The sequence below is a fragment of the Emys orbicularis genome, chromosome 7 (assembly GCF_028017835.1).
Source record: "Emys orbicularis isolate rEmyOrb1 chromosome 7, rEmyOrb1.hap1, whole genome shotgun sequence".
Classification (NCBI taxonomy): Eukaryota; Metazoa; Chordata; order Testudines; family Emydidae; genus Emys; species Emys orbicularis.
This window is the reverse complement of record NC_088689.1, coordinates 24296970-24312051: the sequence shown is the minus strand read 5'-3', so window position 1 is coordinate 24312051 and position 15082 is coordinate 24296970. Positions and strand designations below refer to the sequence as shown.

Genomic DNA, 15082 nt, shown 5'->3' with positions numbered 1-15082 from the left:
AAGTAATACAACTTCCAGACTGCTGAAATGATCATCAGTGAAAGGAGGCATCAATGTTGGCACAGAAAGTTTTTTGGTTGCTGTAATTTTGCACAAGCTCACAACAGTTTGGAAAGCAAATATATTTGCCTGAATTATGCCATTAAAAGAGGTATCTCTTCTACTTATATAAACAGATAAACATATCTCCATTATACCTAAATTCACTGAATGCTTTACAACTCTATCAAATCTAAGTGCTCATCCATTTACGTAAAAAAACTGCAAAATCAAATACTGAAAAATATTCAAAACTCTCTACAACTATTAAAAGGTTATTTTCTTGTTCTTGCACTTGCTCTTGTTTTCCTTTCTGTTCCTCCAGCACTCTGAATCATGCTAATACCACCTTTGCCAAGTTCTCCTTTAGTTTTTTTTCTTGTTTCTTTCTGCAGAGTTATACTTTCACCACACTCTGTTTGTAAAAAAAAAAAAAAAAAAAAAAATTTAATTGTAAATTTGGATAATAAATCAAACTTTTTAGCTGAAATTCAAATCTACAAGCTATGCCGTTTTAAAGAAAAATATCCCTAATAAATATATCCCAGAAACAATACCCAGGAATACAACAAACCAGTTATGAAACTGCATTTCTGCACAACCAGCATCCTTTAAAATAGATCCCTGAAGGCTCTCAGCTATTTCTGAAACCAGATTAACATTAATTAGTGCACCAAACCTAATTTTTTTTCTGTGGCATTTTGCAACCATGGTAGTCCATTCTGTACAAATGGACTTCAGATACGGTGGTTAGCTGTGATATATGCAGGGAAGCCTGTTGAATAAGCAGTCATGGACGATTTGATGACTGTACTAAAAGGCTATGGTGGAGCAGCAGATGACACTTATAAATCACCATAAATCTCCAAAGATAGTGCTGTGACATGGTGAATGCAGGCCACCATTCAGTAAGCGCACTGCCAACATTCCTGCTGCCTTGTGGGTTTAAGCCTTTTACTAAAGGCTAAGGTTCCAACCAAAATAACTGGCTGCACTTGATTCTTGGGGCCTTTGTGCAGTATTAGTCCCAAAGTTATACCATAAACCCAATTTGGTACTTTATTTTAGTGATTTTTTTTTTTTAAACTCATATGTAAAACTAAAGACACCCAATAAAAATATTAAATCAAGGAAAACCCTGCATTAGAATATACAGCAGTGGTTCTGGGTCCACAAAGAGCGGGCAGGTCAGGCTCTTCATTGTAAAGAAAAGACTAGACACCTGCATAGGAATCTCAAAACCACAGGAAACAGGTGCTGATCCCAGAAAAAAGTCACTAATGGCACCAGAGATGGTAGTTACCGTCAAAAGCTGCTTGGTGGAAAGATGACCTCCAGCAGAAGAACATTGTCCAGAAGAACGGCGAGAAAGGAATCAGGTACCTAGTGCAGCAGAAGATCAGGCACCAAAGCAAGCATGTATAGCAGGAGCAGGGAGCAAGCAAGGGAACCAGAAGGCAGGAGAAAAGAATGAGAAAAAGGAACAAGACAAAAGAGCAAATGTAAAGGGAAAAAAGGGGGAGGGTAGCATGAACATGGGATTGGAGGATCAGACAGCAAAAAAGCATATGCAGGGGAAGAGGGGACCAGGCAGAGGAGAAGGATGAGAAGGAACATACATAAGTGGGGAAGATTAAATGAAGGTGAAAAAGACGGTGATCTTTTACAATTGGCAACATATCACATTGAAAACATTAACTAAATATTTTCCTAATATTTTTTCATGTTAACAATTGTTGTAATTGCAACAGAGATGTTGTACAATTGCAAATAGATTGAGGGGAAGGTGATTCATAATATGAAAAATTTTGAGGACTTCAGATTTAGAGTAACAAAGGTGCTAGGTGCTATACAAACATGTACTAAGTGTCCCTGTGGCAACGAACTTTTAAGATTGAAGTATTGGGACCTACAGTAATGTAAATTTTATCACTTTTATTCACAACATTAAGTTACATGCAAGATCAAGAATAAAGTACTTCCTTATCTAAAACATGCAATAGTTTGCATTCACCCACCTTCAAAAATTAAACAATTATATTAGGTAACTGAAAATAAATCATTGCCATACCTGATTTTAATTTTTTGGCTGCCTTTTCATCCTCTGGCAAGTGACGTTTTCCCCTGAGAGAAGTGGAACTAGCTGCTTGAGATGTGAGATCAACCTGTTTCCTTCTGCCCCTTTTTGATGCCTGAGAAGTAATATTTCCCAAAGGCACATTTTGGTCTTCTTTAGGAACCTTCTCTTTATCATCATTTTCTGGCAAGCTGCTTTTTCCTCGGAGAGAAGTGGAACTAGCTGCCTGTGTCATGAGATCAACCTGTTTCCTTCTGCCCTTTCTTGGTGGATTAGCTTTTGCCTCGGTAGTATTTCCCAAAGGCACATTTGGGTCTTCTTTAGGAACCTTCTCTTTATCATCATTTTCTGGCAAACTGTTTTTTCCTCTGAGAGAAGTGGAACTAGCTGCCTGTGTCATGAGATCAACCTGTTTCCTTCTGCCCTTTCTTGGTGGATTAGCTTTTGCCTCGGTAGTATTTCCCAAAGGCACATTTGGGTCTTCTTTAGGAACCTTCTCTTTACCATCATTTTCTGGCAAGCTGCTTTTTCCTCGGAGAGAAGTGGAACTAGCTGCCTGTGTCGTGAGATCAACCTGTTTCCTTCTGCCCCTTTTTGATGCCTGGGAGGTAATATTTTCCAAAGGCACATTTTGGTCTTCTTTAGGAGTCTTCTCTTTATTATCATTTTCTGGCAAGCTGCTTTTTCCTCGGAGAGAAGTGGATCTAGTTGCCTGTGTCGTGAGATCAACCTGTTTCCTTCTGCCCTTTCTTGGTGGATTAGCTTTTGCCTCGGTAGTATTTCCCAAAGGCACATTTGGGTCTTCTTTAGGAACCTTCTCTTTACCATCATTTTCTGGCAAGCTGCTTTTTCCTCGGAGAGAAGTGGAACTAGCTGCCTGTGTCGTGAGATCAACCTGTTTCCTTCTGCCCCTTTTTGATACCTGGGAGGTAATATTTTCCAAAGGCACATTTTGGTCTTCTTTAGGAGTCTTCTCTTTATTATCATTTTCTGGCAAGCTGCTTTTTCCTCTGAGAGAAGTGGAACTAGCTGCCTGTGTTGTGAGATCAACCTGTTTCCTTCTGCCCTTTCTTGGTGGATTAGCTTTTGCCTCGGTAGTATTTCCCAAAGGCACATTTGGGTCTTCTTTAGGAACCTTCTCTTTACCATCATTTTCTGGCAAGCTGCTTTTTCCTCGGAGAGAAGTGGATCTAGCTGCCTGTGTTGTGAGATCAACCTGTTTCCTTCTGCCTTTTCTTGGTGGATTAGCTTTTGCCTGGGAGGTAGTACTTCCTAAAGGCACGTTTTGGTCTTCTTTAGGAATCGCATCTTTATCATCGTTTTCTGTCAAGCTACTTTTTCCTCTGAGAGAAGTGCAACTAGCTGCCTGAGACGTGAGAGAAACTTGGTTCCTTCTGCCCCTTCTTGATAGCTTCTCTTTTGTAGGAGAAACAATAGGCACATTTTGATCTTCTGACATCTCTTCTTTACTGCTATCTCCTGGCAAGCTGCATTTTCCTCCAAAAGAAGTGGAATTAGCTGCCAGCACTTTATGATCAACCTGTTTCCTTCTGCCCCTTCTGGATGTATTCTCTTTTGTAGGGGAAGCAGTAGATTCCAAAGCTGCATCTTGGTCTTTTTTAGGAGCCTCTTTTTTGGCATCACTTTCTGGCAAGCTGTATTTTTCTCTAAGAGAAGTGGAACTAACTGCATGTGGTATGAGATCAACCTCTTTCCTTCTGCCCCTTCTTGAGAGATTTTCATTTGCTTGGGAAGGAATGTTTTCTGAAGTCTCATTTTGGTCTTTATCATTACCTTCAGGTAAAACGTGTTTTCCTCTGAGAGAAGCAGAACTGGCTTCCTCAAGTTCAAAATGAACTTTTTTCCCTCTGTCTCTTCTTGGTGTATTTTCATTTGCTTCTGTAGGATTATTTTCTAAAATCTCAATTTGTTTGGTTTCAGATGCTTCCTGTTTGCCATCACCTTTCCTTATCCTCTTTCCATGTCTAAAAACAGTTCTCTCATCATCTTTAGGACCATATACCATTGCAGCAGTTGGATTGTTTTGGGCTTCCTTGGTTTTGGAATTTTGCACTGTCTGTAGAGATCCTAGAGAGTCTTTTGTAGAAATTGTCTCTGGTTCAGTTTCTGATATATTTTGTGGTATCATTTTTTCATTTTTGGCAAATTCACCTTCCTTAATGTCCAATATACCTTTTTGACCTCTCTTATTTCCATGTCTTTGATTAGTTTTTTTTATTGAATTCCTGTTTGCTTGCAAGCTATAAACATCAAGTGGTGCTTCATTTGTGTTTTCAAAATGTGACTTCTTTAACTTTAAGCTTTGACCTGTTTCTGCTTCCTTAGTTTCCTGAACCGCTTTTGTCTCATTTTTTATAGATTTATGTGTTTTAACTACAGTTTCTTTTGATGTTCTCTTGGTTTCCTGGACAGATCTTACACTTTCAGGTCCCATCTCTGTACTTACTTTCTTTGTTTCCTCTAATTGCTTTCTAGATTTTACTCTCAAAGATTTTCTTCCTTTCATCTCTGTTACCATAATTTCAAGGGTTGGTTTATTGATTTCAGATTCTTCTACTGCAGCAGCCTCAATGATACTGTGGGCAAAATCCTGTTCATCTGTTTGTATACACTTTGCTGTTTCTGCTCTACAAGGGTTCCTTGTTGTCTGTCTTCGGGGGTTTTCTTTTGCATCATGTTCCTCTGTAAATCCCTGTTTGTTATCTTCAGTTTTCCCTCTTCTGGTTCTTTTAGCTGGAACTAATGATTCTAGCATTTCTAATTTTTTCTCCCCTCTAGACCTCTTCCTAACTGACAGAGCCACCTTTTCATTATTTTTTACACTACCTTGATCAGACTTATCTTCAGGTGCTATAAGCCCTGTTTGCAGAGGGTGCCCTCTTACATTTTTACTGCTACTAGATACATTTGCTGTCTTCAGACTTTGATCATTTTCCATTATTAAAATATGGTTTGTGACAGATTGATGCTCAGTCTGCAAATTCTGTTTCATACTTGTAGTTTCTCTTTGTAGCATTAAAGAATCTTTATCATGAGACTCAAGACTCCTTTTACCTCTTCTGGAGCTATGAAAAGTTCCATTTATTTCTACTGAGGAAACAGCTTCCTTATTTTTGTCAAGTTGTTTGTGAACATGAATTTTTGAAACAATTCCTTCTTGCATACACTGATTAGTTCTCTCTTTTCTTCCTAGATTTTTAACTACGGAAGTGAAAGCAACAGCCTCTTCCTTCTGGTCTTCAATCCTCTCTTTCATCAGAACTGGTAATTCTAGTAAATTTACATTCTCCTTTAGATTTTCTTCACATTCTCTTAGTGAAGAGGGGTTCTCTTTTATTTCTATTTTCTGCTGTTTTGCCCTTGTAGATTTTTTGTCTTTACTGGACAAATCGATAGATTCCCGGATAAGATTTAATTGTGGGGCAACAGGATTTTCAAAAAGCAATTCTTTATCATCACTATCTTTCAAATATTGGTTTAATTCTCTTTGCAGTTGCATAGCTGGTTCTTGAACTGGATCCATTTTGGTAAGTAAAAGAGAGATTACTGAATTTGAGAGATTATGGCTCTGTGTCTGAGAGCCATTACTCATTTTTTCTTTTTCAATATTTTCTATATTTTTCACAATTTCTGACTCCTTAGGTGAAATACATGCATGTTCAAGGCTTTCTTGCAATTCTTGTTCATTTTTAATGTTTCCATTCCTTGATCTCACAAATGGGAGTGATGTTTTTTCAAGTGAATCTTCCATTTTTTTCTCTTCCTTCAGTTCTCTTTCATAATTTCCTCTGGATTCTAAAACAAGTAACATTTTTCATTAAAAACACAGAACAAAAGGAGCAAGAATAAAATTAGTAAAATAACTGCACCACGTGCCTGATCAAAATTACCTCTAAGCTTAGGGTAGGACTATTTGATTTTATTAAAATGGTAAGTTAATGTATATTTAATATTCTAAATAAGATATTTGAGTGACTTCTACGGATTCAACAATGAATGCTTTTTGATTACACAGTAAAAAGAAACAGATGTTATTTTATTGGTTGGGCTACTGATATTTTAGAATGAGAGAAACTTGATTACATTTGATACTTTAGATATGATTATTTCATGACTGTCTAATAACCATTGATAAAGGATATAATTACGGTTACTATGATGATTTGGGGAATTTGTCTCTGTACAACTTATGAATTCTGATTGATTTTATGGATTCTATGTATAAAATTCTAACTCTCATGCATTAAATCAGCCATTGGCTGACAATGACATTGTCATATACCACACATTTGGCTGGAAGGCTTCTCCCATACAGAAAAATCAAAAGAAGTCATTAACATTTAATGACTGTGCTCTGGAAGGACAATGGGTATACTAAAGAGGGTGCCTGGGCTGTAAGAATCCAGTTATTCCAGGTGGTCTGCAGGGAGGCTGGTTGCAGCAGTGGAAATTCTCTAGCAGGACAGGAGAGGTGTTAGAACTGGCTTTTAAAAACTGTGAGGTTGGGAGGTTCATTCTGGGACATGTTTTCTGAGCTAGAGAGAACCTTTCGACTCTCTGACCAGCCCAAGTTGCTGAGAGTTTGCTGCAAAGAGTCAGAGAGGAGAATCCATAACCAGGAAGAGAAAGCTGAGCTGGAAGAAAGGCGACCTGGGATCCTGAAAAGACACTGACCAAATCCCAAAGAATGCTCAAGAGTGCTGAAGAATCTGAATCTCATGCCTTTTTTTTTTCTTTTCCGATTCTTCTGCCAAATGATTTTCAATGATACGCAGCACAAAATCCTGTTAATCTCATTTGTATATATTTAGCAAAATCTACATTAAGACAATATTAAAGCTACATACAAAAACCCAAAAGTCATGAAATGTGAAAGATGATCCCGCATTAAGAAAAGGGTACCGTCGTATTTAGTAGCAATAAGAAAATAACAGCTAAATGCACAAGATAGTATAGGGTGATTCAATAGATAGCATTCTTACCTTCAACTCAGTTTTGAACCAACATAGTGTTAACGGAATAATATGCTTTTGGAAGTCTTTCAAAAGAGATTTAATTTTAAATGAAGTTTAACAGCAGGATTTTCATGCTGGTGGATCTACAGATCTTACTATCAGAATACTACATTCATAAATTCCAATTCCCAGCAGCAAGTATTCAAAATTATCACTGCACAAACTAAATTCAATATTTTCTGTGTATTCTGGAATTTTCAAAAACACACACATTTAAGATACATTATAAATTATAACATTAAAAATGCACACATTTGTACTTACCATGTTCACTTTTAGGATCAATATGAGGAGAATTATTTTCTTGCATGAGATCTGTAATTTTGACCTAACAAATTTAAAAAATAATCAATAAATCTGTGGCTGTCAGGGTTAAGGACAAGGAGGAGATTTTAAGTATATTAAGAACAAAATAAATGCTAATGATGGTATAGACCCCCCTACTAGAAGGAGATGTTAAAACAATTAATGATGCAAAAAAGGCAGGAAGTATTAACATTTCTGTTCTATATTTGGAAAGAAGCAGGACAATATACTCTTATCACATGAGGATGACGAGCTACTTTCCAGCCCATTACTAACTAAGGAGGATGTTAAAAAACATCTGCTATGACTAAGTATTTTTAAATTGGCAGGCCCCGGTAACCTGCACTCAAGAGCCCTAGAAGGCTTAGCTGAGAAGATCTCTGGCCTGCTCATGATAATTTTTAATAAATCTTGAAATAGCAGGGAAATTCCATAAGTCCAGAAGAGTGGTCATGTGCCAATATTTAAAAAGGACAGGCGGGATGACCCAGGTAACTATAGGCTGGTTAGCCTTACATCAAACCCAGGCAAAATAATGAAAAAACTGAAATGAGATTCAACTGATAAAGAATTAAAGGATAGAAATACAAGTAAGTCCAGTAAACATGATTTTATGGAAAACAGATCTTGTCAAACAAATCTGATTTCATCCACTTTTGAGATTACAAGTTTGGTTGAGAAAGGTAATTGTTTAGATGTAATATACTTAAGAATTTTGTAAGGCATTTTTGACTTAGTATCACTCAACATTCTGATGAAAAAAATAGCACTATACAATATCAATAAAGCACATTAAATAGAATAAGAACCAGCTGACAGATCTAAAAAAAAAAAAAAAGTAGTTGTCAATGGAGAATCGTTAGCGAATGGGGGTATTTATAGCAGGATTCTGTAGGGATTGGTGCTAGGCCTGATGTTATTCAACATTTTCATCAATGATCTAGAACGGGGTTGGCAACCTTTCAGAAGTGGTGTGCCGAGTCTTCATTTATTTACTCTAATTTAAGGTTTCGCATGCCAGTAATACATTTTAACATTTTGAGAAGGTCTCTTTCTACAAGTCTATAATATATAACTAAACTATTGTTATATGTAAAGTAAATAAGGTTTTTAAAATATTTGAGAAGCTTAATTTAAAATTAAATTAAAATGCAGAGCCATCCGGACCGGCAGCCAGGACCCAGGTAGTGTGAGTGCCACTGAAAATCAGCTCGTGTGCTGCCTTTGGCACGCGTGCCATAGGTTGCCTACCCCGATCTAGAATTAAATATAAAATCATTGCTGATAAAACTTGCATATGACACAAAAATTGACTGAGTGATAAATAACCAGGAGGACAGGGTTGACATCACAGAGAGTGGTCTGGATCACCTGGTAAACTGGTCCCATTCAAACACAATGTGTTTTAATGCAGCCAAATGGGAAGTTTTACACACCCAGGAAACAAGCAATGCAGGCCGTATCTACAGAATGGGGGATTGGTCATGGAAAGCAGTAATTCTGAAAAGGATTTAGGAGGTCAAAGAGGAAAGGCAAACTAACATGAGTTCTCGGTACCACACTGTGGCAAAAAGGGCTACTGTGATCCTTAAACATATGAACAGGGGAATAGTGAGCAAGAGTTGGGAAATGATCTTACCTCTGTACAAAGCATTGGTGAGACCAGTACTGGGAAACCACATACAATTTTGATGTCCATGTTTTAAAAATAATGTTAAAAAATTGGAAAGGGTGCAGTGAGAGACTTAAAGAGCTCAATCTGCTTAGTTTATCAAAAATGGTTGAAAGCCAATTTGATTACAGTACGTTCTCAGAAAGAAAATTTCAAGTACACCTCTACCCCAATATAACGCTGCCAGATATAACACGAATTCGGATATAACGCGGTAAAGCGGCGCTCCGGGGGCGGCAGGGCTGCACACTCTGGCAGAAGTTTGATATAACGTGGTTTTACCTATAACGCAGTAAGATTGTTTGGCTCCCGAGGACAGAGTTATATCGAGGTAGAGGTGTAACTAAAGAACTCTAATCTAGCAAAGAAAGACGTAAGAATCACCAATGGCTGGAAGCTGAAGCCAGACAAATCCAAATTAGAAATAATGCACAAATTTTAATAATGAAAACAATTAACCACAGGCACAAGCTACCAAGGGAAGTGATGGATTCTTAATTAGAAGATATCAAGAGATGGAGAATCCACCACTGCCCCTGTGTTGTGCTCAATAAATTATTTAGCGCTATTTCTGGAACGCATGCATCAGCCAAATAAGTTATTGAGCTCAACACAGGGGTAAACTGGATGAAATTTTATAGCCAGGAAGGCAGTATAGATCGGTGCTTCTCAAAGTGGTGGTCCACGGACCGGTGCCAGTCCGCGAGCCATCGGCTGCCGGTCCGCGACGAGTTTCCTCATAAGAGCGTCAAGTAGGATAATAATATGGCACCGGTCCCTGGCACATTGGAAAAAAAAAATTGCCGGCCCCCCACATCAGATAGCTTGAGAAGCACTGGTATAGATCATCTTATGGTATCCTCTAGTCTTAACATTTATGAATTTGACTAAAATTACCAAAATAACATAACAAGATCTTTTACCTTAATTTCCTTTGGTGTATCAAAAATTTCTTTAACACCAGCATAATCCAGTTCAGAATTTGAATATTTTTGTTTAGGCTCAGCCATAAGTTTTTGCAATCCCACGAAGTCATCAACTGGTAGATATTTTTCCCTTGGTGTCCTCAGTAGTCTGCTGATACCAAACATGTCTTCTACTGGTTCAACTCTTTCATGTGATGTCTTCAATAGCCTTTTAATTCCTACCGTATCTTCTGATTGGATTCTCTGCTTAGACGTTTTCATATGGCTGATCCCTATCATGTCTTCTACTGACTGACATTTCTGCTTTCGTGTTGTCTTCATAAAAGAGACTCCCACCAGATCATTTACTACTTGCTTTTTTTGTGCTGGAGTCTTTAGTAATCTTTTTAAGGCAATTTCATCTGTAAGAGGTTCCGTCTTCTGCTCTGGAGTCCTCAAGAGCCTTTTGATGCCCGAAAGAACCTCGACAGGTTTGGTCTTTTGCTTTGGGGTCCTCAAGAGCCTTTTGATGCCTGAGAGAGCCTCGATGGGTTCGGTCTTTTGCTTTGGAGTCCTCAAGAGTCTTTTGACGCCCGAGAGCGCCTCGATGGGTTCAGTCTTTTGTTTTGGAGTCCTCAAGAGCCTTTTGACACCCGACAGAGCCTCGACGGGTTCCATCTTTTGCTTTGGAGTCCTCAAGAGCCTTTTGACGCCCGACAGAGCCTCGACGGGTTCCATCTTTTGCTTTGGAGTCTTCACAAGCCTTTTAGCTCCCACTTTCATCTCAGTTATATGCTTTTCTGGCATTACTAATGGATTACTCATTTCCACCTTCTCTTCCAGTACAGTTCTCTCTTTTTTAGGAGTCTGCTTTAACTTAACAGCCACAAAAGCAGAATTTGGAGACTTCTCCACTCTCAGGAAGCGAGATACAACATCATGACTATCTTTTCTCTGTTGTGACATGCCTGAGATACTTAATGGTGATATTACCATCTCTCCTGTAATAAAATTAGGTTTATGTAATTCAAAAGGAAATTTAAGCAAGGAAGCCGAGTATGCAAATTGCTGAAGTAGTATCAGGTACGCAAAGCTTCTGCCCCTCCCACAAAAATCTAGTCTTATTTAAACAAGTAACTTGGTAATTAACAATGAAAAACAACATGAAGGCACTACACAAATTTTAAAATTGAGTTTTTAATTGAATTAAATATGAAAATGAATATAACTAGTGTTCCTTCTATTATTTAATCCAATATTAAGTTAAATTTCTTGTATACTGTCCCTAAATTTTAAACGTGCTGCAAACTTTGTTTTGAAAATGCATAACATACAGCAATTCCTCATTTAACGTTATCCCACTTAACACTGTTTCAATGTTACGTCCCTGCTCAATTAGGGAAATATGCTCATTTAAAGTTGTGCAATGCTCCCTTATAACGTCGTTTGGCTGCCTGCTTGTAAGATTCTGTGGCAGAGCAGCGACTTTACAAGGGAGCATTGCACAAGTTCCGCTTCTCCACCTCCTCCCCCTCTCTCCCAGCGCTTCCCACTTTGGCGGTGCTTAGGACTTTCTGGGAGGGAGGAGGAGGAGCAGGGAAGCGCCATGTCTCCACTCCTCCCCCTCCCTCCCAGAAAATCCTAAGCACCGCTAAACAGCTGTTTGGCAGTGCTTAGGACTTTGGGGGCGGGGGGGAGGGGGAATGTGGCGTGCTCCCGAGAGGAGGTGGAGTGGGGGTGGGAAGAGGTAGGCCTGGAGTGGAGCGGGGACAGAAAGAGGCGGGCCTGGAGCATTCCTAGCAAAATCCGAGCCTGTTCTCCGGGGAAGCTGCCGCTATTGCTGCTGCTGCAAAGGTGCTTCCTAGCGTCCTTGCCTGCAGCGGGCTGTGCCTGTGTGGGGTAAGCCAGGGGCACTTCCCAACCACAGTACAATACAGTACTGTACAGTATACAGTATAATGCCTTTTGTCTGTTCCAAAAAAATTTCCTTGGAACCTAACCCCCCGCATTTACATTAAATCTTATGGGACAATTGGATTCGTTTAACATTGTTTCACTTAAAGTTGCATTTTTCAGGAACATAACTACAACGTTAAGTGAAGAGTTACTGTATAAGCATCAGGTGGAAGCTGATTTTTTGGCATAAGGGGACATTTGGCATTTTTGGCACTGGAAAAGGCATGGGGGACAAAACAACTTGTGCAAGATAAGCACATTGAAGTTGATAAAAAAGTTGCAGTAAAAGTTGATACTGAAATTTGCTTCACTTTGAACTGCTATTATTTCAGTCTGTCTGTAGACTCAGAAAACAAATTGTCAAGTTCATATATGGTATATTGTTTGAAAGGTTTTTGTTGTTAGCCACAGTTGTATCTACACTAGATATTCCCTACAATTTCTCAAGGTTGCTAACGCAAGTAGCTATAACATAGGCAAGGTACTGGATCAGTAGAGCCCTGAGTGGATACACATTTATATCCGCGTATGAGGAGATCCGTGGATATAAATTGGTATCTGCAGGACCACAGGGCTCTCCTGGGAACCACAGTGGCAGAAGGAGCAGAAGAACACAGGGTTGCTGCTCCCAGGAGCCAGCACCCTTGGTGGCAGTTCCTCCAGTGAGGCTATACTGCCCCAACCCCAACCCAATCCCTTCCATGCAGCTGTCTGCGTCTCCTGTCTGGGGACGTGCGCACCACCTGAACACAAGAGCATGACCAGGGACAACTGCTGGTGGGCCTGATGCCCGCCCCAATGGGCAAGGTTGGGGGCAGTACAGCCACACTGAAGAAGCTGCCGGAGTAGGGCACCGACTGCTGGGAGCAGCGGCCCCACATTCTGCTCCTTTTGCTGCTGTGGTCTCCAGGAGTGCCCTGCAGTTCTGTGGATACCAATTTATATCCGCGGATATCTGCATCTGCGGATATAAATTTGTATCCGCGCAGGACTCTATGGATCAAAGCAGGCATGGATAATGTTGTTGTAAAATTGAAGTGATCACTGTCCCCTTGTCTACCCTATATCTCCCACCATTGCTATTACTGGTGTAGAGAGCTGCACGGTGGTACTGACAGGGGAGAGTTTTAGGGAAAGAAGTCAAGTGTGGACAAGCCCTGCAAGGGAAATCTTAAAACAAGCCAACCAATCAACCTTGGATTTATTCTATAACACAATTTTGCAGCAAATTTAGTACTTGTGGAACACACAGTGCTCTGAATATAGTAATAATAATATATGGCGATATCCTATCTCCTAGAACTGGAAGGGACCCTGAAAGGTCATCAAGTCCAGCCCCCTGCCTTCACTAGTAGGGCCAAGTACTGATTTTGCCCCAGATCCTTAAGTGGTCCCCTCAAGGATTGAACTCACAACCCTGGGTTTAGCAGGCCAATGCTCAAACCACTGAGCTATCCCTCCGCCCATATATATATAATAAATATAACCGTTTATTAAGCCTTCTTCTGTAACTAAAAATATATATTCCAGATTCTCAAATAAATAGAAATGCAATTCTAAAGTTTTGGTATATTATAGGATTTATTCTTGAATTCTACCTATGAAGAACTATATTAAGGTAATTCTTGCTAAATTGTGAAGAAACGAGATCTCATTTGATCTCTCAGGGACAATATTAGCTTTGACCTTTACAGCGACCCAATGACTAGTAGCAAGAGTTACAACAGAAAGGAAGGAAACCCTACCAAAGAAGTGTGGGGAAGTTAGGAAGGTGCCTACTGAGTATCATTCTTCCACCCTGGATGGCCTTTGACTTCTCATTCTGGGCCTCACCTTTTCCATGAACACCACCCTCGCCCTATCTTAAAACACAAGCATTGGGCTTAGTTGTGTCTGCATTCAACAATTCACTGCATTTTGTTGAAGCATACCAACTCTTCAATGCTTTAAACCCATTTTGTAAAATCATACATGCGTCAACATTCTGAAAGCACCATACTCCATGGGACACAACCATTTAATGAAATGGATCATCCCAGTTCAGAAATAGTTGGGACTACAAATACATCTTTTAAGATAGGTGGTTGAATGCTGCTTTCTATCTCAGGATTATCTCGAACTGCCACCTGCCCCATTCTCACTCTACACTAAGTCTACATAGGTTCAAATAAAACCAATAATTGACTAAGCTTAGCTTCAAAGATCCAGGTTAGTAGCACTAGTCTGCTTTTCTTGTATGCAATCCATAAACCCTCACTCCTTTTCCACAGGGCTATTAAAAAGAAACAAACATACCAGACTCCTCTGGAGTGTGTACCTCAGAGCCTTCTACTTCAGCACATGATGGTGTAAGATCAGTCTTGTGAGCAGCAGATAAAGATGGACTTTTTTGATTTTCATTTACTGGAGTTCTAAACATCTCAGTCATTCCTATTAATTATGTTTAAAGTAATTAGCATATGCTTTGATTTACAAAACAGTTATACAGTTGGCAGAACAAAGAATAAAATGAAGCGTTGTGACTTAGTTCCTTTCTTCAAATAGTACACCACACAATGTAACATTAAGGGCAGATAATCATACATGACTTCAAGTCTATGCCTTTGTTTCACAGTAGAGGCATTATAACAGGAGGTAGGTGGTATAATATGTTAATACACTGATTGTTCGAGTCACCTCTGGAAATGTGTTATGTCATAAGTGAAAGTCAGGTTAGTAGTTTCATCCCAGATTGAATAAAGACTAATTTCCCCGATTTAAAAAACCCAAATCTAGAATAATAAGGATGTAGTACAGCAGAACTGATTAGTAGAAACTGTCTGCAAAATACCACGTACATGTGTAAGCACTGCACAACAGGTGTGTGTATGAGTCAGACTCAATTCAAGAGATATTGATAATTCACTGTGAGAAGCTCTAAACTGACCACAAAGAGAAAGTGGACACACAGCATTTTATACAGCAAGACATCCAAATATAATGTAAAGTTTAACATTTTTCTGTTGTTAGCTACACATCCTGCCTTTAAATTTTTCACCACCTTCATTTTAAATAAATTGAATGTAATTCTTTTTATTTGTAAAACAATGAA

At 39.1% G+C, this 15082-nt stretch overlaps 1 protein-coding gene across 1 annotated transcript in view; it reads right to left on the bottom strand.

The window, feature by feature from the left end:
* Positions 1 to 314: 314 nt before the first annotated feature.
* MKI67 (marker of proliferation Ki-67) overlaps positions 315 to 15082 on the bottom strand; it is a 39026-nt gene continuing 24258 nt past the window's right edge. The window contains exons 14-18 of the mRNA XM_065407613.1: positions 14287 to 14421; positions 10054 to 11036; positions 7417 to 7480; positions 2111 to 5932; positions 315 to 454 (exon numbers count right to left, since the gene is read on the bottom strand). Coding sequence (XP_065263685.1) covers positions 315 to 454; positions 2111 to 5932; positions 7417 to 7480; positions 10054 to 11036; positions 14287 to 14421 — 5144 coding nt within the window. The remainder of the gene's footprint in view (positions 455 to 2110; positions 5933 to 7416; positions 7481 to 10053; positions 11037 to 14286; positions 14422 to 15082) is intronic.